The sequence below is a fragment of the Scyliorhinus torazame genome, chromosome 11 (assembly GCF_047496885.1).
Source record: "Scyliorhinus torazame isolate Kashiwa2021f chromosome 11, sScyTor2.1, whole genome shotgun sequence".
Classification (NCBI taxonomy): Eukaryota; Metazoa; Chordata; class Chondrichthyes; order Carcharhiniformes; family Scyliorhinidae; genus Scyliorhinus; species Scyliorhinus torazame.
In genome coordinates, this window is record NC_092717.1 from 68,698,625 (window position 1) to 68,721,378 (window position 22,754).

A 22,754-nucleotide genomic window follows, 5' to 3' on the forward strand; every position below is an offset into this window, starting at 1 on the left:
CAGAGGATTACATAGGGTCGACAGTGAGAGCTTTTTTCCTCGGATGGTGATGGCTAGCACGAGAGGACATAGCTTTTAATTGAGGGGAGATAGATATAGGACAGATGACAGTGGTAGGTTCTTTACTCAGAGAGTAGTAAGGGTGTGAAATGCCCTGCCTGCAATAATAGTGGATTCACCAACATTAAGGGCAATTAAATGGTCATTGGAAAAACATATGGATGATAAGGAAATAGTGTAGATGGGCTTTAGATTGGTTTCACAGGTCGGCGCAACATCGAGGGCCGAAGGGCCTGTACTGCGCTGTAATGTTCTATGTTCTATGCCACTGCCAACAGAGTTTCCCATTGTTTTCCCCCTCCGCCGCCAGGGATCCTACGGCAGGGGCTCGGCGTCAACGGGAGCAGAAGATCAGGCGCGAACAGCTGGAAAACCCCATCCATAATCTCAGGGCTTCTAATCCAACACCATAACCACTAGGCAGGCACAACATTTCTGATCCTATGTATCCTTCCTTTGGGGAAAATCACTGACCTCGTCTATCGCCCAGAGAAGAGTGAATGAACCTAGTCCCTGTGTGAGGGATTGCAAGCACAGATTCACCCAGCGCAATTAGATGCAAGGCCCTTGAGTAATACTGTGGACAGGATTGAGGACAGCACGGTAGCACAAGTGGCTAGCACTGTGGCTTCACAGCACCAGGGTCCCAGGTACGATTCCCCGTTGGGTCACTCTCTGTGCAGAGACTGCATGTTCTCCCCGGGTCAGCGTGGGTTTCCTCCAGGTGCTCCGGTTTCCTCCCACAGTCCAAAGACGTGCAGGTTAGGTAGATTAGCCATGATAAATTGCCCTTAGTGACCAAAAAGGTTAGGAGTGGTTCTTGGGTTGTGGGGAGAGGGTGGAAGTGAGGGCTTAAGTGGGTCGATGCAGACTTGATGAGCCGAATGGCCTCCTTCTGCACTGCATGTTCTAAGTTCTATGACTTTCCCAACATGCATTGGCACTGCTGTTGAGTCTCAGAAAGCTGATTCACAGGTTATGTAGCAGGCCTCAAATATTAGTTCAACAAATTGACTGGCTCTCTCTTTATTTTTAGGGTGAAAAGGGTGAACCAGGTTCTCCAGGTGAAAAAGTAAGTTCAGCCCAATTGAGAAATGTTTCTTAACCCCATTTTCTCCTCATTGCAGCCACCTGAGCAAATATAGAAGATCACAATTCATTCCTTGGGCATTTTGAAGATCCAATTATTATTCAGCCAGCAACACCGATTTGGCAGCACTAGGGGCTGTGATGGTTTTTTTCTTCTCCTGTACATTCATACCTTGAACAGTCAGAATGAAAATATCAAAGAATACTGAGAATCACGGCTGGATTTTGCAGCCCTCCACCTTCCTTCCTGCCTACCGCCAACCCATTTCCATAACACAGTGAGTGGGTAAGGCATCCACTAGGCTGCCTGCCCATAGGCCTATTGAGGCCATTTAACTGCCCAACTGAGTGGCAGTTAAGGGTCTCATTCCACTTCCATTGCCTTGGTACACTGGGCAGTGGAGGGTGGACGAGAATGGGAAGGCTGCTTATCCAACATCTGAGGTGAAAACATGAACAAATGTGTGTGTTGCGGGGGGGGGGATATCACATTTGGGGGCTCACCCCGATGCACACAAGGCAAGCCCCCCACAAGATGGTAACCCCCCCCCCCCACAAGATGGTAACCACCCCCAACCCAACAGTTTTGCGCCCCAACCTCCAAATCCCACACCCACCTGATCCTCCCCTGCCCAAAAAGCCTGGACTTAAGATTCATCCCACTCCGGGATCCAGGCTACCTTCGACATGAAACTGCTTACCTATTACTGAGTTGTGGTAATGGCGCGCACTTGCTATCCGCAAATCCTGCTTCCTGTTGTCTACAGCTTTAGGTCCTATTTTACTAAAAATATTTCTCTATAAACATTCCTATGGCAACTGTCACAATGTGACTGTTGCCTCTGGCCATGATTTGGCTCTGCGGAGGAAGTTTCTGAATTCTCTGTTTCTATCTTGTATGTTTAAGAAGAAAGTATATAACCTGACTGAGGGCAAGAGTTCAGCAAATGTTGCCAAATTCACATGGACTGCCTTTGGCTCTCAGCAGTATCTACCTGACATGACCTTTGAATCCATTAACCTTTCTGATGGTAACTTTAGGTTCAGTTTTAAGAGTTCTGTTATAATGCCCAAACCCAACTCCTACCCCCACTTGATCTCTCCTGCTACTATCTATCTCTGCATCTCCCTCACTATCACTATGGCTTCATCATTCCAAGACTCCATCTTGTGAAAAGCTGTCTCTATTGGTTTGATTTGAAGCTGTACATGTTATCATAGAATGCAGAAGGAGGCCATTCAGCCCATCGAGTCTGGACCGGCCCTTGGAAAGAGCACCCTACCCAAGTCCCCGTTAACCAGTAACCCCACCTAACCTTTTTGAACACTAATGGATTGGATTGGATTTGTTTATTGTCACGTGTACCGAGGTACAGTGAAAAGTATTTTTCTGCGAGCAGCTCAACAGATCATTAAGTACATGGGAAGAAAAGGGAATAAAAGAAAATACATAATAGGGCAACACAACATATACAATGTAACTACATAAGCACCGGCATCGGGTGAAGCACACAGGGTGTAGTGTTAATGAGGTCAGTCCATAAGAGGGTCATTTAGGAGTCTGGTGACAGTGGGGAAGAAACTGATTTTGAGTCTGTTCGTGCGTGTTCTCAGACTTCTGTACCTCCTGCCCGATGGAAGAAGTTGGAAGAATGAGTAAGCCGGATGGGAGGGATCTTTGATTATGCTGCCCGCTTTCCCCAGGCAGCGGGAGGTGTAGATGGAGTCAATGGATGGGAGGCAGGTTCATGTGATGGACTGGGCGGTGTTCACGACTCTCTGAAGTTTCTTGCGGTCCCGGGCCGAGCAGTTGCCATGGCCAATCCACCTAACCTGCGCATCTTTGGACTGTGGGAGGAAACCGGAGCACCCGGGGAGAACGTGCAGACTCCGCACAGACAGTGACCCAAGCCAGGAATCGAACCTGGGACCCTGGAGCTGTAAAGCAACTGTGCTAACCACTTGTGCTACCGTGCTGCCCGGCTTGCGGAGTCTGCATGTACTCCCCGTGTCTGCATGGGTTTCCTCCGGGTGCTCTGATTTCCTCCCACAAGTCCAGAAAGACGTGCTGTTAGGTGAATTGGACATTCTGAATTCTCCCTCAGTGTTCCCGAACAGGTGTCAGAGGGTGGCGACTAGGGGATTTTCACAGTAACTCATTAAAGTGTTAATTTAAGCCTATTTGTGACAATAATAAAGATTATTATTATTTTAATAAAGATTATTAATATCAAGTATAGACTTAAATTGCTCCATTTCTCCAGTGCTTTCTCATGTCACGTCTGTCTTTGTTCACCTTCTCAAAACCTTCCACTTTGTATACTCCCTCAGCCTCTTTTCTTCTTCGCTCAATTGGACTTTCCATCCTTTCCCATCATGGATGTTTCCTTCAAAAATATTTTTCGGCCCATTCCTGCAGATTAAAAGAGCTGCAGAAAGGGGCTGGACATTCTGTTCTGCAATTCCAGCTAACATTGCGTGGGATTACAGTGAAGAAAGTTTGAAAATTTAGACGGTGGGTGTGCCTCCCCTACTTGCACTGCAACCACCCCTGGCCATGCATATGTGGAGAGAGGGTCAAGTCCTGAGGCTCCAACTGTTTTCCTCCCTTCTACTGCAGTTACCACCTCTGAAGCAGGCAATTGGTTTCAGGAAGCAGAGACAAAGGCCTTGAGTTTCCCCTAATATCCTTCTCTCCCTCCAGTCAGCCATGAAGACACCTATAGAAGTCCTTGACCTTGTCCAAGGCCTTCAGTGGGAACGTTCCCCTAATCAAGACACTTCCATCCCTCATTGCCCCTTCTGATTCTGCTTGGTGCATTTCGACTGGAGTGTCCTTGCTTGCATTCATAGAATCATAGAATTTACAGTGCAGAAGGTGGTCATTCAACCTCCTGGAAAGAGCACCCAACTAAGCCCACATCTCCACCCGATAACCCAATAATCTCACCTAACCTATTTGGACACTAAGGGCAATTTATCATGGCCAATCCACCTAACCTGCACATCTTTGGACCGTGAGAGGAAACCGGAGCACCCGGAGGAAATCCACGCAGACACAGGGAGAACGTGCAGACTCCGCACAGACAGTGACCCAAGCCGGGAATCGAACCTGGGACTCTGTTGCTGTGAGGCAACTGTGCTAACCACTGTGGTACCGTGCCACCCACCCACTGTGCTACCATGGGAACCTTGCCATGAGTCTGCCATGCATGTGAAATGAGCCTATCCACGGCTAATGGTGCTGTGGTTGAGCCAGACGTAGAGGGCTAAGGTGGAATTCCTGCTCTGTCAGATTCTTCTTGAAGAAGAGAATCTCCCAAGGTGTTGTTAATAAGAGAAAACCCATCCATCGCCAATAATGAACAGCAGTAGAGATCTGGCAGAAAAATCCATAGAATTTAAATTCTATGGCTGTCTAGCTTTGAGAAGAACTTACCACTTTTTTATTAACCCCAATTGGCCTGATTTTAATCCGCTTTCTGCCGATCCTAGGAGATCATATAACTCTTAAATGTGAAGGGAGGGCATATATTTGAAGTGCAAGGAATCACAATTGTGTTGGACAAGCTAGATGGACCAGTGAGTCTTTGCCTGTCCATCATTATTTGTATGATTGTATAAAATTACAGGGCCCCAGGCAGCTATCGCAGCCTCTCTTGATCTGGCAACCAAGCAGACATGTGAGTGTCAGACAACTTGATGGCCCGTTGATTGCATTCACCCCTGTTAGGAAGTGTCACTGTTAGGGACCTTCTATCTCAGGTAGCTTCGGATAAATAAATCCTGCCCTTCAGAGTTTGTGACAAGTGTCTCACCTCTGACATACCAAAGCCCTTCCCCTGACTACAAAGCTAAAGTCAGGAGCCTAATGAAATACACTTTATTTGCCTTGGAATGTTGCAGCTGTAACAACATTCAAGAAGTTTGACATTGTCCTTGACAATGTTCACTTAATTCTCATTCCTACCTCCAGCTTGGAGTTCCACCATTTCCACCACCAGTACACCATGGCTGCTGTGGCCACTAGTCTTCAGGATGCACTGAGGTAAGGTCCCAGTTTCTTTGGCAACACCACCCAAACATCCAACCTCTATCACTTAGAAGTACATCGGAAGCCAGTGCATGACCACCACCAAGTACCTCCTCAAATCGCACCCCATCCTGATTTGGACATATATCACCATCCCTTCATCATTTGTGGGTCAAAATCCTGGAACTCTACATCAAAAAACACAATGACAGTATTTTCACCACAAGGTTCAAGGTGAAGGCCCACCATCATCTACTCAAGGGAAACAAGAGAAAGGCAACAAATACTCTCCTTACCAGCAATGCTCAATCTTCAGAATCACACTTTTAAAAAAGGATTAAAACTTTGCATTGTAATTTCCCATTCTGAATATGAAATAAGCAGAGCTCCCTGTGTGAAGGGTTGTTCTGATATCCTTGGAATGAGCATTAAATTAGGAACTGGGTTCCCACAATTTCTTGACAGATCTTTATGAGCATTCGATCCAGGGAATTTTCTCCTGCCTGTGACTAGCATTGTGAAAAGGGCAGCGGGATGACCACCAGAAGGGGCAGGCAGTCAGTGCAGGAATCCTCTATGGTTGTCCCCCTCTCAAACAGGTGTACCGCTTTGGATACTGTTGGGGGGGAATAGCCTATCAGGGGAAAACAGCAGCAGCCAGAGCAGTGGCACCACGGCTGGCTCTGATGTTCAGAAGGGAGGGTCAAAGTGCAGAAGAGCAATAGTCATAAGGGACTCTATAGTCAGGGGCACAGATCAGCGCTTCGGTGGACGTGAATAGATTCCAGGATGGTATGTTGCCTCCCTGGTGCCAGGGTCCAGGATTTCTCAGAACGGGTAGCCGGCATCCTGAATAGGGAGGGCAAACAGGCAGAGATCGTGGTTCATATTGGTACTAACGACATAGGCAGGAAGGGGGATGAGGTCCTGCAGCAGGAGGTCAGGGAGCTAGGCAGAAAGTTAAAAGACAGGACCTCAAGGGGTGTAATCTCGGGATTACTCCCTGTGCCACATACCACTGAGGCTAGAAATAGGAAGATAGAGCAGTGAAACACGTGGCTAAATAGCTGGTGTAGGAGGGAGGGTTTCCGTTATCTGGACCACTGGGAGCTCTTCCGGGGCAGGTGTGACCTGTAAAAGAAGGACGGGTTGCATCAAAACTGGAGAGGCATAAATATCCTGGCCACAAGGTTTGCTAGTGTCACACGGGAGGGTTTAAACTAGTATGGCAGGGGGGTGGGTACCGGAGCAATAGGTCAGAAGGTGAAAAAATTGAGGGAGAACTAGAGAATAGGGCCAGTATGGCTCTGAGGAAGAGCAGACAGGGAGATGTTGCTGAAAACAGCTGGACTGGTGGCCTGAACTGCATATGTTTTAATGCAAGAAGTATAACAGGTAAGGCAGATGAACTTAGAAGTGGACATATTGGCGAGAGGCAGCACGGTTTTGTGAAGGGGAGGTCGTGTCTCACTAACTTGATCGAGTTTTTCGAGAAGGTCACAAAGATGATTGATGCAGGTAGGGCAGTGGATGTTGTCTATATGGACTTCAGTAAGGCATTTGACAAGGTCCCTCATGGCTGACTGGTACAAAAGGTGAAGTCACAAGGGATCAGAGGTTAGCTGGCAAGATGGATACAGAACTGGCTAGGTCATAGAAGGCAAAGAGTAGCAATGGAAGGGTGCTTTTCTGATTTGAAGGCTGTGACTAGTGGTGTTCCACAGGGTTCAGTGCTGGGTCCTTTGTTGTTCATAGTATATATAAATGATTTGGAGGAAAATGTAACTGGTCTGATTAGTAAGTTTGCGGACGACACAAACGTTGATGGAATTGCGGATAGCGATGAGGACTGTCAGAGGATACTGGGGCTGGTTTAGCACAGTGGGCTAAACAGCTGGCTTGTAATGTAGTACAAGGCCAGCAGCGCGGGTTCAATTCCCGTACTGGCCTCCCCGGAATGTGGCGACTAGGGTCTTTTCACAGTAACTTCATTGAACCTACTTGTGACAATAAACGATTAAGAAGGATACAGCAGGATTTAGATCGTTTGGAGACTTGGGCGGAGAGATGGCAGATGGAGTTTAATCCGGACAAATGTGAGGTCTAATATAGGTAGGGAATATACGGTGAATGGTAGAACCCTCAAGAGTATTGATAGTCAGAGAGATCTAGGTGTACAGGTCCACAGGTCACTGAAAGGGGCAACACAGGTGGAGATGGTAGTCAAGATGGCATACGACATTCTTGCCTTCATTGGCCGGGGCATTGAGTATAAGAATTGGCAAGCCATGTTGCAGCTGTATAGAACCTTAGTTAGGCCACACTTGGAGTATAGTGTTCAATTCTGGTCGCCACACTACCAGAAGGATGTGGAGGCTCTCGAGAGGGTGCTGAAGAGATTTACCAGGATGTTGCCTGGTATGGAGGGCATTTGCGATGAGGAGAGGTTTCATAAAATTGGTTTGTTCTCACTGGAACGAAGGAGGTGAGTGGCGACCTGATAGAGGTCTACAAAATTATGAGGGGCATAGACAGAGTGGATAGTCAGAGGCTTTTCCCCAGGGTAGACAGGTCAATTACTCGGGGGCATAGGTTAAGGTGCGAGGGGCAAGGTTTAGAGGAGATGTACGAGGCAAGTTTTTTTACACAGAGGGTAGTGGGTGACTGGAACTCGCTGCCGGAGGAGGTGGTGGAAGCAGGGACGATAGTGACATTTAAGGGGCATCTTGACAAATACATGAATAGGATGGGAATAGAGGGATACCGACCCAGGAAGTGTAGAAGATTTTAGTTTAGACGGGCAGCATGGTCGGCACAGGCTTGGAGGGGTGAAGGGCCTGTTCCTGTGCTTTACTTTTATTTGTTCTTTGTTCTGACAGGCTCGTACCAGTCAGTGTGCAAAGAAAGATCCAACACAGCCTGCTTTCCCATTGATCGAGGCCATCGAATAATCTTTACTCTTTGTTTAAAAATGAACCTAAAATAAGGAACAGAGCACCCTGATGACTGTGTCTAATTTGTTTTTCAGGGACCTCCGGGTACCTCAGGTCAACCTGGACAAATCGGGCAGGCTGGATTACCAGGATCTGTGGTTAGTGGTTCATTTTTTCTTGCATGATCGGTTTCAACACTTACAGCCCACTACATACAGCACCACTACTTCTGTATAGAAAAGGCAAATTCCTGGATTGCGCTATGAGTTGGTTCTTATGAGCCTCCCCATTGCTCCCGAGATCCCAAGCATTCAATTTGTTGTAAGGACATTTTAGAGCAATTCCGTAAGTTTTGTGTGTCTTTGTTATAGAGATGATCAATTCCAAAGTATTACAAGAAAGGAAAGTGCACATTTATATGTTTTCATAATCTCAGGATGCCTCAAAGTTCTTTACAGCCAATAAAGTACTTTTCAAGTGTCTGCATTGTTGTAATGTAAGACATGCGGCAACCAAATTGTGCACAGCAAGATATTATTATTATTATTATCCTACATACAGCAAGGCAATCATGACCAGGTAATCCATTTTAGTGATGTTGGGAGAGGGTAACGTGTTGGCAAGGGCCATGGGGAGAGCTTCCCTGCCACTCTGAACAAGTGCCATGGGATATTTCACTGGCACTTTAGAGGTTAGACACCTCAGTTTTAACTCAGTGTACTGAAGCACTCCCTCAGTACTGACTCGTATGTCATCCCGGTTATGTCTAGGTTGGGGCTTGAACCTCATTTCCTTTTTTACTTCCCCTCTGAACTTGCTGTATTCTGCCTGATTCTCACTTGTATTATTAACCTGACATCTGTATAGGACAGCACGGTGGAGCAGTGGTTAGCACTGCTGCCTCACGGTGCCAAGGTCCCAGGTTCGGTCCCAGCCCTGGGAGTGTGGAGTTTGCACATTCTTCCCGTGTCTGCCCCCACAAACCAAAAGATGTGCAGGGCCGATAGATTGGCCACGCTAAATTGCCCCTTAATTGGAAAAATGAATTGGGTACTCTAAATTTATTTTTAAAAACTGACATCTGTATTTCTTCTTCATCTTGCTCTCTATCGCTTTGGTCATTGAGGGAGCTCTGGCTTTGTTTTCCCGACCTTTTCACCTTGAGGGACTGCATCTCGACTGAACTGAACCAAACTCTTCTTTAAAGGCAGCCCATTGTTCCATTACAGTTTTGCCACTGATTCCAATTCCTGGGACAGATTGGTTCTCACTGCATTCCAGTTGCCTTTTTACCCCAAGTTTCTATCATTTAGGCATGTGTAAAAGTGACTTCCTGGGTATCCATTTTCGAAGTGCCAGTTAGAATATTGACTTTCATAGTAGTGTAGATACCAGGAAATTTTCTGGATATATAAGTTACATTGCTGGAAGCCAATGAAATGGGCAGCACGGTAGCATTGTGGATAGCACAATTGCTTCACAGCTCCAGGGTCCCAGGTTCGATTCCCGGCTGGGTCACTGTCTGTGCGGAGTCTGCACATCCTCCCCGTGTGTGCGTGGGTTTCCTCCGGGTACTCCGGTTTCCTCCCACAGTCCAAAGATGAGCAGGTTAGGTGGATTGGCCATGCTAAATTGCCGTTATTGTCCAAAATTGCCCTTTGTGTCGGGTGGGGTTACTGGGTAATGGGGATAGGGTGGAGGTGTGGGCTTGGGTAGGGTGCTCATTCCAAGAGCCAGTGCAGACTCGATGGGCCGAATGGCCTCCTTCTGCACTGTAGATTCTATGATCTATGAACTGTAAACACGTTTGAGTACAAAACCCACTCGAAAATTAGATGGGATGCAAATCTGGCACAACATATCTCTGCCAATTTTCACAGGGTATCATGTCAGTTTACCAGTCAGATAGTCCATCCAGTGGTGTCTCGCATACTTTCAATTCTCCAGTGTCTCTTGGGTTCATTTGATGATGGGAATCTCAGGGCAAGATCTTCTGGTAGTTCATGCTGGTGGGATCTTCTGGTCCCACTGACTGCGCGCCCATGCCGTGGGTTTCGCGGCGGCATGGAGTGGATTCAATAGGAAATGTCATTGACAGTGGGGGGACCAGCAGATCCCGCCACTGTGCCAACGACGGGCCGCCTCCCACCTCAGAGAAACAAGCCGTGGGGAAGCCAGAGAATCTCACCCTCAGTTATTGAAATTTCCCAATTATCTTCATCATTCACTGGATCGTCAGACATGCGTTTTCCAGAGGGAACAGTTGCTAAATGATAGGTACTGTGGATACAAGAACTTGCAATTGGTTAAGGACTGCACAGTATTGTGACTTTGTGCCAAGCCAACTTGTTCACTAGAGTGCAGCAGCAGACTGAGACTGCACCCCCCCCCCCCCCCCCCCGCGCCCCCCTCCCCATGTTGCAACACAAATAAACAGCCTTATTTTGAAGATGCATGAATTGGGGATACATAGGAAGGATTGGTGCACAACGGTGCAATGAATTTACAAAGCAGAATCATTTGGAAATAACCTTTTCAGTGATTATAAATGTTTAAAACAAACAGATTGTTGTTGATTGACAAATACAGTTCAACAATCTGGCTGAATTTTCTACTTACATTGCAAAATGTGTTTGGTGTCGCAAAGGTATTGTTGGTCGTTGCCATACTTGGGACTAAGCCATTTGAGCTAATAAAGACTAACCTTCCAAGGACACATGCTGGCACGTCCAAATCCCATGTGATTGATCCAGAGTTTAATTTTTCTAGCCATTGTCATCGCCCTCCCCCGACTTCCACCCCCCCCCCCCCCCCCCCCGCACCCCCCACCCGATTACTTTTATTTCCTAATCAGAAAGGCAATTGACCACATTACATTTGGATCCCCAGTAGTCCACATCTGGATTCCTAATTGACAACATTTTTATTCCAATCGACCACATGTGGCTAACAGGAAATAACACAGCTGTAGCGACTTCCAGGGATGGTACTGTTATAACCCTATAGGAGGCTACTCTCCTGTCCTGTACTTCCAGGCTCCCGCCATTGGGGATGCACTCTAGGAGACCAGGACAAACAGCAACACATTCCCAGCGAGGGACACTGTACCTCCCCACACCGGAGACCCCCAACATACGGGATGAACGCACCGGTACTAGTAGAAGCCCACAAGAAAGCCCTCCCGCCCACTGCCACTACCTCGAAGATCACCCCAGAGGGCGGACACAATTCATTGACGACCAGCTGGAGGGGCCCACCACCTTTACTGCATCTCTGCACCATGGGTGGCCCACCCAAGTGACGGTCCGGATTAATGTTTTCCCAATACAAATGGAGCTGTGGCTCAGTGATCGCTGCACTTACGACCAAATCCGCTCAGGCATATGCGAGACACCGATGCTCGCTGGCGACATACACGGGGGAATCATTGGGGATCGCGGGCACCTCGGAAGTCACCGTGAAATACAGGGCATTGTTCGTACAGCTACCATTGGTGGTAGTGGAAGGTTCGGGTCCAGATTTGCTGGGGCATGATTGGCTGAAACGCCTCAGGCTGGACTGACAGCAAGTGTGCCATATTACCTCAACAGGCCTGATGCAGTATTGGCATGCTCCCCGGGGGTTTTCCTAGAAGGACTTGGCACCATCTTGGAGACCTCTACCAAGATCTCAGTTGAATGAAGAGGTATGTTCCAGAAACATATATATAGACAAATTCAAAGATGCCAAACAATGCTTGGAATGCGACCATTAGCAGGTGATTAAATCTTTACAGATCCAGAGATGGGGTAACCCCCGGTTAAAGAGGTGTGAATTGTATCAAGCCAGGACAGTTGATAGGATTTCGCAGGCCAGGTGGTGGGGGATGAATGTAATGCGACATGAATCCCAGGTCCCGGTTGAGGCCGCACTCGTGTGCGCTCCGAAAGCTAGTGACATCGAAACAAACCTGTTGGACTTTAACCTGGTGTTGTAGGACTTCGTACTGTGCTCACCCCAGTCCAACGCCGGCATCTCCACATCATGGCTAAGATCTCAGTGGACCCAGAGGCACAGCCACAGTATTTCCGGGCCCACCCCATCCCCTGTGCTTTGAAACCCAAGGTCGATGCAGAATTGGACCGCCTGGAGTGGATGGGAATCATCTGCCTGGTGCAGTTCGCGGATTGGGCTGCGCTGGTCATGCCGGTAATGAAGCCTGATTGTTCCATCGGCCTTTGTGGAGATTACAACATGGCAATCAATCGAGCAACCTGTTCGGATCATTATCCGGTGCCCAGGATCTATACACGGGCTCAGCGGAGAGCGTACCTTCACCAACCTCGACATGAGCCATGCTTGTCTTCAATTAGTTCTGGACCCGACCTCACGGAAATATGTAACCATCAACACACACAAGGATTTGTATGAGTACATTAGGCTGCCATTCGGAGTTTCTTCAGCATGTGCCATATTCCAACAAGTGATGGAAACTATCCTCCAAGGATTATCACAGGTAGCGGTTTACCTCGATGACGTATTGATCCCCGGTTCCTCCGACCGGGATCGCGTGAAAAACCTAGAAGACGTGCTACGTCGATTCGAGGCAGTCGGGGTCCACCTACGGCGTGAAAAGTGCGTATTCCACACGAGCGAGGTGGTCTACTAGGCTGCATGATGGACAAAAACGGGTTACACCCAGTGGACGATAAGGTAGGTGCAATCTGGCAGGCACCCATGCCAAAGGATCGAACAAAACTCCACTGTTTCTTGGGCCTTATAAATTATTATGGCAAGTTCACCCCAAACTTGGCAACGGTGTTGGCCGACTGCACCAGTTGTTAAAGAAAGGCCAACGTTGTGCAGGTTAGGTGGATTGGCCATGCTAAATTGCCCTTAGTGTTCAAAATTGCCCTTAGTGTTGGGTTGGGTTACTGGGTTATGGGGATAGGGTGGCGGTGTGGAGCTTGGGTAGGGTGCTCTTTCCAAGAGCCGGTGCAGACTCGATGGGCTGAATGGTCTCCTTCTGCACTGTAAATTCTATTCTATGTTGGTTTTGAGACCCTCCACAACAGACAGTGTTCGATGAAGTAAAGCAACAACTGTCACATCTGCTGATGCACTTGACCTGTTAAAACCTTTATTGTTAACATGCAACGCCTCGCCATATGGCATTGGGGTCATCCTGACACACCGGATGAGCGATGGTACAGAACAGCCCATTGCGTTCGCTTCACCCACTTTGGCGGCAGCAGAGCAAAATTCCACTCAAATAAAGAAAGAAGGCTTGCCGCTGGTTTTCGGAGTAAACCGATTTGTCAGTATGTTTATGGACATACAGAGAACATAGAATAAAGAACAGTACAGCACAGTACAGGCCCTTCAGCCCACGATGTTGTGCCGACCATTTATCCTAATCTAAGATCAACCTAACCTACACCCCTTCAATTTACTGCTGTCCATGTGTCTGTCTGAGAGTCGCTTAAATGTCCCTAATGACTCTGACTCCACCATCTCTGCTGGCAGTGCATTCCACACACCCACCACTCTCTGTGTAAAGAACCTATCTCTGACATTTCCCCCTATACCTTCCTCCAATCACCTTAAAATTATGTCCCCGCGTGACAGCCATTTCCGCACTGGGGAAAAGTCACTCTATCCATGCCTCTCATCACCTTGTACACCTCTATCAAGTCACCTCTCTGCCTTCTTCGCTCCAGTGATAAACGCCCTAGCTCCCTCAACCTTTCTTCATCAGACATGCCCTCCAGTCCAGACAGCATCCTGGTAATTCTCCTCTGTACCCTCTCTAAAGCATCCACATTCTTCCTATAATGTGGCGACCAGAACTGGACACAATATTCCAAGTGTGGTTTAACTAGAGTTGTATAAAACTGCAGCAAAGCCTCGCGGCTCTTAAACTCAATCCCCCTGTTAATGAAAACCAACACACCATATGCCTTCTTAACAACCCTATCAACCTGGGTGGCAACTTTGAGGGATCTATGTATGTGAACTCCAAGATCCCTCTGTTCCTCCACACTTCCAAGAATCCTGCCTTTAACCCTGTATTCAGCATTCAAATTCGACCTTCCAAAATGAATCACTTCACATTTATCAAGGTTGAACTCCGTCTGCCACTTCTCAGCCCAGCTCTGCATCCTGTCAATGTCCTGTTGTAACCTGCAACAGCCCTCGACAATATCTACAACTCTACCAACTCTGTCATTGGCAAACTTACTGACCCGTCCTTCCACTTCCTCATCCAAGTCATTTATAAAAACCACAAAGAGCAGAGGTCTCAGAACAGATCCTTGCGGGACACCACTGGTCACCAACCTCCAGGCCGGAATACTTTCCATCCATTACCACTTGCTGTCTTTGTTCGACCAGCCAATTCTGTATCCAGACAGCCAAATTTCCCTGTATCCCATGCCCCCTAACTTTCTGAATGAGCCTACCATGGGAAACCTTATCAAATGCATTACTGAAATCCATATACACCACATCTACTGCCCGATCTTTATCAATGTGTCTCGTCACATCCTCAAAGAATTCACTGAGGCTTGTGAGGCATGACCTGCCCCTCAGAAAGCCATGCTGACTATCTTTAATCCCATCAGGCCCAGGGGACTATCCTGATACTTTTCAAAATTTCCAGCACATCCTCCTTAATATCAACCAGTTCGAGTCTATTAAACTGGTTCACACTGTTCTCATGAGCAACAAGGTCCCTCTTTTGTGAATACTGAAGCAAAGTATTCATTTAGGGCTTCCCCAATTCCTCAGACTCTAGGCACAAGTTCGCTCCACTGTCCCTGATCGGCCCTACTCTTGTTCACAGCTTATACAGACCATAAACCCCTATTAGGGTTGTTGAGCTCTGCTCTTGGCGGCATATGAGTACGTGTTGGAACATCACCCTGGGACGAAGATTCCGAATGCAGGCGGCCTCAGCTGCCTCTCTCTGCCCACCAGTATGCCAACGCCGACCGAGTCAGACAAGTGATCGCTAGCCTACACTTCATGGACTCTTTACCTGTGATGGTGGCCCAAGTAAAGGCATGGACACAGACAGACCCACTATTAGCCAGGGTCCACCAATAGTGCTGCACGGGGCCCAGCATTGCGCCTTTTACCACAAGAATGGCCGAACTTGGCGAGGTGGATGGCATCATGCTGTGGAGTTCCTGAGTGCAGCCAAGGGACGATCTTACAAGACCTCCACTCTAAACTGAAAATGTTGGACTGAAGCTATGTGTGGTGGCCCATAATAGATGCAGATATCAAGAAGTTAGCAATGCAATACACACGGTGCCAGGAACACCAAAAGGTTCCCTCAGCAGCTCCACTTCACCCATGGGATTTGCCATGCCGGCCATGGTCCCATGTCCATGTGGATTTTGAGGGGCCTTTTCAAGGGCGATGTACCTAATCACTGTGGATGCACATTCAAAATTGATCGATGTCCACCGTGTACCTCTTGGCCATGTTCTAGCCTCCAGCAATGCTGAGGGCATCACTGGGGCTGTCAGCTAACGCCCACCAGATCCCTTTTTCTTTGGCTCCATCTATATTGTTGCTGGGCTGTTTTGGTGATTGATTCTGGTCACGTGGCACCAGGTAATCTGGTAATCCTCCACTCACCTGGCTGAAATAAGACATTCAGTATAACAGCCCAGGCAGAGAAGGGCAGCACGGTAGCATAGTGGGGAGCACTATGGCTTCACAGCGCCAGGGTCCCAGGTTCGATTCCCGGCTTAGGTCACTGTCTGTGTGGAGTTGATACATTCTCCCCATGTCTGGTGGATTTTCTCCGGGTACTCCAGTTTCCTCCCACTAGTCCCGAACGACGTGCTGTTAGATCGATTGGACATTCTGCATTCTCCCTCCCAAACAGGCGCCGGAATGTGGCGACTAGGGGCTTTTCACAGTAAACCTCATTGTAGTGTTAATGTAAGCCTACTTGTGACAATAAAGATTGTTATTATTATTACAGTCATCCCGATGGTCCTGAAAATCATGGGGATTGTACCCACCCGTAGCCTCCCTGGACTACCCCGTCCCCACTCCCAGAGTTTGTGGAATAGGTAGGAAAGAACCCAGTTCTCATGAAGCAATGAGTGTAAGTACCAGTGCGGAAGAAATCCTGGGCGGGATTCTCTGACCCCGGGCCGGGACGGAGAATCGTTGGGGGGGGGTGGGGGGTGCATGATTCACGCAAAGCCAGTTCGCCGATTCTCCGGTCACCCCCCATCGATTCTCCGCGCAGGATGGGCCGAGTCCCGCCGGCGCCGTTCATATGTGGTCCTACCCGGCGGGACCTCGGCGTGCATCCTGCGGGGGGCGGCCTGGTGGGGGGGGGGGGGGGGAGGGGGATCCGACCCCGGGTGGGGGGGCCTCCACCGTGGCCAGGCCCGTGATCGGGGCCTACTGATCGGCGGGCCAGCTTCTCCTGGTGGGGGCCTCTTTTGCTCCACGCCGGGCCCCTGTAGCTCTCCGGTATGTTGCCTTGGGGCAGGCGCGGAGAAGGCAACGAGCTGGTATCGGCAGCTGGAGCTGCGTGGGTTGTTCCAGTGCCGTGCTGGCTCCCTGTAGGATGCAGGATCGCTGCTCCTGGGGGCCTGTTGACACCGTCGTAAAACGCGACGGTGTCAACACTTAGCCTCAGGATCAGAGAGTCCCGCCCCCTCCATAGCTGAAAAATCATCGGGGAAGGAGATCATTGTCTCAGATCAAAGCCTTAAACCCTGGTTATTTTTTTAAGAATGTCACTTTCAGGCCATCTGCTTGTCCTGAAGCCCCCCACCCCCCCCCCCCCCCCTCTCCCCCCACCCATCTATGTTATGGGGTGTACTGTACCCCACTTGGATTCTCAGGCCAACAGGCTCTCTCGCTGGTGTGCTGCAAGCAGTGAGTAACTGGAATCACCCCTACCCCCTCCCTCCCCCTCAACTTTCAACTTTGAATACAAATTGTGATAACCTGTTCTCACTCAATGATTTGACCTCCGCAGGGACCAACAGGCGAGAAAGGTGAACAAGGACTTAAGGTAAGATTTTGCCATTTATATCAGTTGCAACCCCAATTATTAGGCAGGAGGACGGACTTACATTTGAATAGCACCATTCATGACTTCAGGGTGTGGTCTCTCTTACCCCCACCCTGCCAACACCCCCACCTGCCATAAATGTTCTTTTTCAACACTTTGAACAGCAGGCACATGCTAAAACAAAGGTTGAAAATTGGCATATGTTGGGCCGGTTTCTGATTGGATTTGTTTATTGTCACGTGTACCGAGGTACAGTGAAAAGTATTTTTCTGCAAGCAGCTCAACAGATCATTAAATACATGAAAATAAAATAAATACAAATAAAAGGAATAAAAGATCATAAGATGGGTGCAAAATTTAGGATTGGAATGCCGTACATCGCCCTGCACAGGTATTGGTCATATTCCTAAATTTATGCTTCCTATTTTTAAGATGTTCGTCATTCAAATATGAAAATTCCGCACCTAATTCCTGTTGTAAAACCCCCCAACCAGGAATTGGTCACCGATAAGCAGGATGGAACCTTGCCTGGCCAAACTCCGGAAACTCAGTGAGCCTGACAGCCACCAGCCAAAGTGAGGAATGGCATTTATTTTTAAATAAAACATTCCTGTGAAACAGGGGAAGCCTGGCTTATGTGCTGGAGCCTCTGAATCAGGACTTGAACTACGAACATCTTGACCCAAAGCAGAGAGAAATGCCACCACCACTTGTATTGTGTGATAAAGTCCATTGGCTGCCCAAGCAATTAACAGGAAACCACGTTTGGCCTGGTGGTAGCTCAGGGGATCACATCACCTGGACAAGTGGAGGTGACACTACATGAGCCGGATTCCACTCTTTGCTGCTCCATAGCACCCTGACCATTGGGCAGCAGACCGGGAAGGTTGGAGGCCGAAACGATGAGGAAGCAGTTGGCCACTGTTGCTGCGGTGATATGCATCACTGTAAATACACAAGGGGTTAATGTAAATACACTACAACTAAGTAAACACTAGAGGGAGCACCAGAGACATCATGGCATGCAGACATACAGCTAATGAACACACAGAATTGGACATGGCCAATGGGCAGTCAAGACACCCAGAGGTGACACTACCACAAGGGGGCACTACAAAACCCATATATAAAAGGACAGGGCACACGTGCTCTTTCTCTTTCCACAGGCGACACTTCGAGAGAAGGATAGGGGCAGATCAGAAGCATCACACCCACTACGTGGCTTGGAGCAGACTGGTTAGTTAGACTTGAGTTACTATAGCAAGATTAGCAGGAGAGTCGAACTCAAGTAGGAGAATTGTTAACTGTTCAACAAATGTGTTAAACCTATCTCCAAGTTTGAACCTTCCTTTGTCAGAGCATACATCATGGAAGCAGCTTATGCTACATGAAGAAGCATAACACAACATGGTACCAGTGAGTGCCTGTTGAATCTATATAGTTCAACTCCAAAAGATCCGTGACTACCAGCAACAGCACCCAGGCAAGAGGATCGAGATTCCGGATCCTCAGCAGCTCAGATACCACAGCAATCTCAGTGCCAACTGGCGTGCATTCAAGCAGAGATTTGAGATTTACATGGTAGCATCTGACCTAGATGGCGTGGCCGATGCTGAGAAGATAAACCTTCTACAGGGGAAAGTGCAACAGAAACCTTCAACTCCTTCAGGTACTCCAAAGGGCAAGGCAAGAGAGACTTCCAGACAGTCCTGGACAAGTTTGAAAACCACTGCGAGGTAAACACAACAGAAGAAATCGGTAAAACTGGCGTCTATACTCACCACGAACCAAAGGTAGGCTTGCAACTGCAGCAAATGGCAATTTTGATTGGCAGCCATCTTGAGAAAGGAGCCGCACATGCGCAGTTCCCCAGAAGACGCGAACCAGCAAAACAGTGTTTTGCACATGTGTGAGAAGCCGCGCTTGCGCAGTTGTGCAAAGAGCGCACAGCAAAGGAAAAGCGATTTGCGCATGCGCAATCCATTGCTACGCTCTACGTCACAAGCATCATGGTGTCAGAGTACCACGCCCACTTAAAGGGGAAATGCCCAAAAATAGTGAAAAAATATTTTTAAGCTAGAAAACACCATTCTTTCACCTAGAATGCCTGAACTTCCACCAGTAGCTGAAAGTAACCTCCACAGAACCCTGCAACAAGCAGCTAGCACCGCCCTAAGAGATGATTTAGTCCTTGAAGACCACGACTCAGACGTTGATTTCTTCCTTGGACATAGCGAGCACAATGACAGTTCCGACATAAAAAGTGATGATACGGTCCTTGAAGACTACGACTCGGAAGATGATTTCATCATTGGACGTGGCGACCTCAGTACCAAATCCGAACCGCAACGAGATGTGTTGTACAATGAAGCATCCGACACAGACATGGATGAGTTCTTCGGATTTGAGGATCCTCAGCCCAGCACAGACGACATCCCGACGCCACAATATGGTGGAATTTAAAATACAGATGGAGGGTGAGAAGGTAAAATCAAACACTAGTGTTTTGTGCTTAAAAAAAGGAGATTACAATGGGATGAGAGAAGAACTAGCTAAGGTAGACTGGGAGCAAAGACTTTATGGTGAAACAGTTGAGGAACAGTGGAGAACCTTCCAAGTGATTTTTCACAGTGCTCAGCAAAGGTTTATACCAACAAAAAGGAAGGACGGTAGAAAGAGGGAAAATCAACCGTGGATATCTAAGGAAATAAGGGAGAGTATCAAATTGAAGGAAAAAACATACAAAGTAGCAAAGATCAGTGGGAGACTAGAGGACTGGGAAATCTTTAGGGGGCAACAGAAAGCTACTAAAAAAGCGATAAAGAAGAGTAAGATCGATTATGAGAGTAAACTTGCTCAGAATATAAAAACAGATAATAAAAGTTTCTACAAATATATAAAACAAAAAAGAGTGGCTACGGTAAATATTGGTTCTTTAGAGGATGAGAAAGGATATTTAATAATGGGAGATGAGGAAATGGCTGAGGAACTGAACAGGTTTTTTTGGGTCGGTCTTCACAGTGGAAGACACAAATAACATGCCAATGACTGATGGAAATGAGGCTATGACAGGCGAGGACCTTGAGAGGATTGTTATCACTAAGGAGGTAGTGATGGGCAAGCTAATGGGGCAAAAGGTAGACAAGTCTCCTGGCCCTGATGGAATGCATCCTAGAGTGCTAAAAGAGATGGCTAGGGAAATTGCAAATGCACTAGTGCGGATTGGAAATTAGCAAACGTGACACCACTGTTTAAAAAAGGAGGTAGGCAGAAAGCGGGCAATTATAGGCCAGTGAGCTTAACTTTGGTAGTAGGGAAGATGCTGGAATCTGTCATCAAGGAAGAAATAGCGAGGCATCTGGATGGAAATTGTCCCATTGGGCAGACGCAGCATGGGTTCATAAAGGGTAGGTCGTGCCTAACTAATTTAGTGGAATTTTTTGAGGACATTACCAGTGCGGTAGGTAACGGGGAGCCAATAGATGTGGTATATCTGGATTTCCAGAAAGCCTTTGACAAGGTGCCACACAAAAGGTTGTTGCATAAAATAAAGATGCATGGCTTTAAGGAGAAAGTAGTAGCATGGATAGAGGATTGGTTAATTAATAGAAAGCAAAGAGTGGGGATTAATGGGTGTTTCTCTGGTTGGCAATCAGTAGCTAGTGGTGTCCCTCAGGGATCAGTGTTGGGCCCACAATTGTTCACAATTTACACAGATGATTTGGAGTTGTGGACCAAGGGCAATGTGTTCAAGTTTGCAGACGACACTAAGATAAGTAGTAAAGCAAAAAGTGCAGAAGATACTGGAAGTCTGCAGAGGGATTTGGATAGGCTAAGTGAATGGGCTAGGGTCTGGCAGATGGAATACAATGTTGACAAATGTGAGATTATCCATTTTGGTAGGAATAACAGCAAAAGGGATTATTATTTAAATAATAAAATATTAAAACATGCTGCTGTGCAGAGAGACCTGGGTGTGCTAGTGCATGAGTCGCAAACAGTTGGTTTACAGGTACAACAGGTGATTAAGAAGGCAAATGGCATTTTGTCCTTCATTGCTCGAGGGATGGAGTTTAAGACTAGGGAGGTTATGCTGCAATTGTATAAGGTATTAGTGAGGCCACACCTGGAGTATTGTGTCAGTTTTGGTCTCCTTACTTGAGAAAGGACGTACTGGCGCTGGAGGGTGTGTAGAGGAGATTCACTAGGTTAATCCCAGAGCTGAAGGGGTTGGATTACCAGGAGAGGTTGAGTAGACTGGGACTGTACTCGTTGGAATTTAGAAGGATGAGGGGGGATCTTATAGAAACATATAAAATTATGAAGGGAACAGATAGGATAGATGTGGGCAGGTTGTTTCCACTGGTGGGTGAAAGCAGAACTAAGGGGGTAGCCTCAAAATAAGGGGAAGGAGATTTAGGACTGAGTTTAGGAGGAACTTCTTCACCCAAAGGGTTGTGAATCTATGGAATTCCTTGCCCAGTGAAGCAGTAGAGGCTCCTTCATTAAATGTTTTTAAGATAAAGATAGATAGTTTTTTGAAGAATAAAGGGATTAAGGATTATGGTATTCAGCCGGAAAGTGGAGCTGAGTCCAAAAACGATCAGCCATGATCTCATTGAATGGTGGAGGAGGCTCGAGGGGCCAGATGGCCTACTCCTGCTCCTAGTTCTTATGTTCTTATGAGTACAGAATTCTGCTGCGGTCTGAAGCCAAGAAACAGAGAGCGGTACAAGCTCACAGAGAGCGGCCTGACGCCACACCAGTGGTCCACGGACCACGAACAGTGCTCCACACACCAAGAAGAGTCCCCGACTCCACACAGAGAGTGGTCCATGCATCACAAAGAGTCCCCGACTCCGCACAGAAAGCGATGACAGACTCCACAGCGAGACCACTGCACGTCTCCACACAGAGAACACAGAAAGACTCCACAGCGAGACCACTGCACAACTCCGTTGAGAGCGCACAGACCGACTCTACAGCGAGACCACTGCATGACTCCACACAGGGAACGATGCCAGACTCCACCGAAAGAGCGATACAAGCCTCCACAGCGAGCTCGTTGCCAGACTCCACAATGGAAGCAACGCAAGATCCCAAAGCACAGTCCTTGCATGAACAAGACCATGAAGGTCTAGCAACCTTATCTGAGCAATCAGCAGCAGACGATGCAAGTCTGCCACGCTCAAGTGCACAGCAAGACGACTATGACAGTCTACCACGCTCACATGAACAACAAAAAGACTATGACCGTCTACCCAGCTTATTTGAGCCACCAGAAGAAGACTCTGACAGTGTACTCAGCTCATCTAACCGACAAAAAGACACTGAAGGTCTACCCACTGTATGTGCGACAAGTGAAAAAGGCTTCACAATTCCCATACAAGATGTGCGACATCTCAGCGAGACTGACAGATCTCAGCTAGTATGTACAGAGGCACTCGACAATCAAAGTGAGGTTACTAGTGACTCCAGTGACACCACGTTAATTTAAACCTCATCCACTCGAGCCTCTCCACAGGAATATGCATTCCTGAACGTTTTGACTCCGGACGGGGAGCATCAAGACACCTCAGATGATTCAAGTGACGCCTCCGATGATTCA

General features: G+C 47.7%; 1 protein-coding gene across 1 annotated transcript in view; it reads left to right on the forward strand.

Annotated features, from left to right (window-relative positions):
* The window catches only part of LOC140385324 (collagen alpha-1(XV) chain-like), a 531,657-nt gene that overhangs the window by 305,630 nt on the left and 203,273 nt on the right, over window positions 1–22,754 (forward strand). The window contains 3 exon segments of the mRNA XM_072467384.1: window positions 1,097–1,132; window positions 8,211–8,273; window positions 17,111–17,146. Of these exon segments, the coding sequence (XP_072323485.1) occupies window positions 1,097–1,132; window positions 8,211–8,273; window positions 17,111–17,146 (135 nt within the window).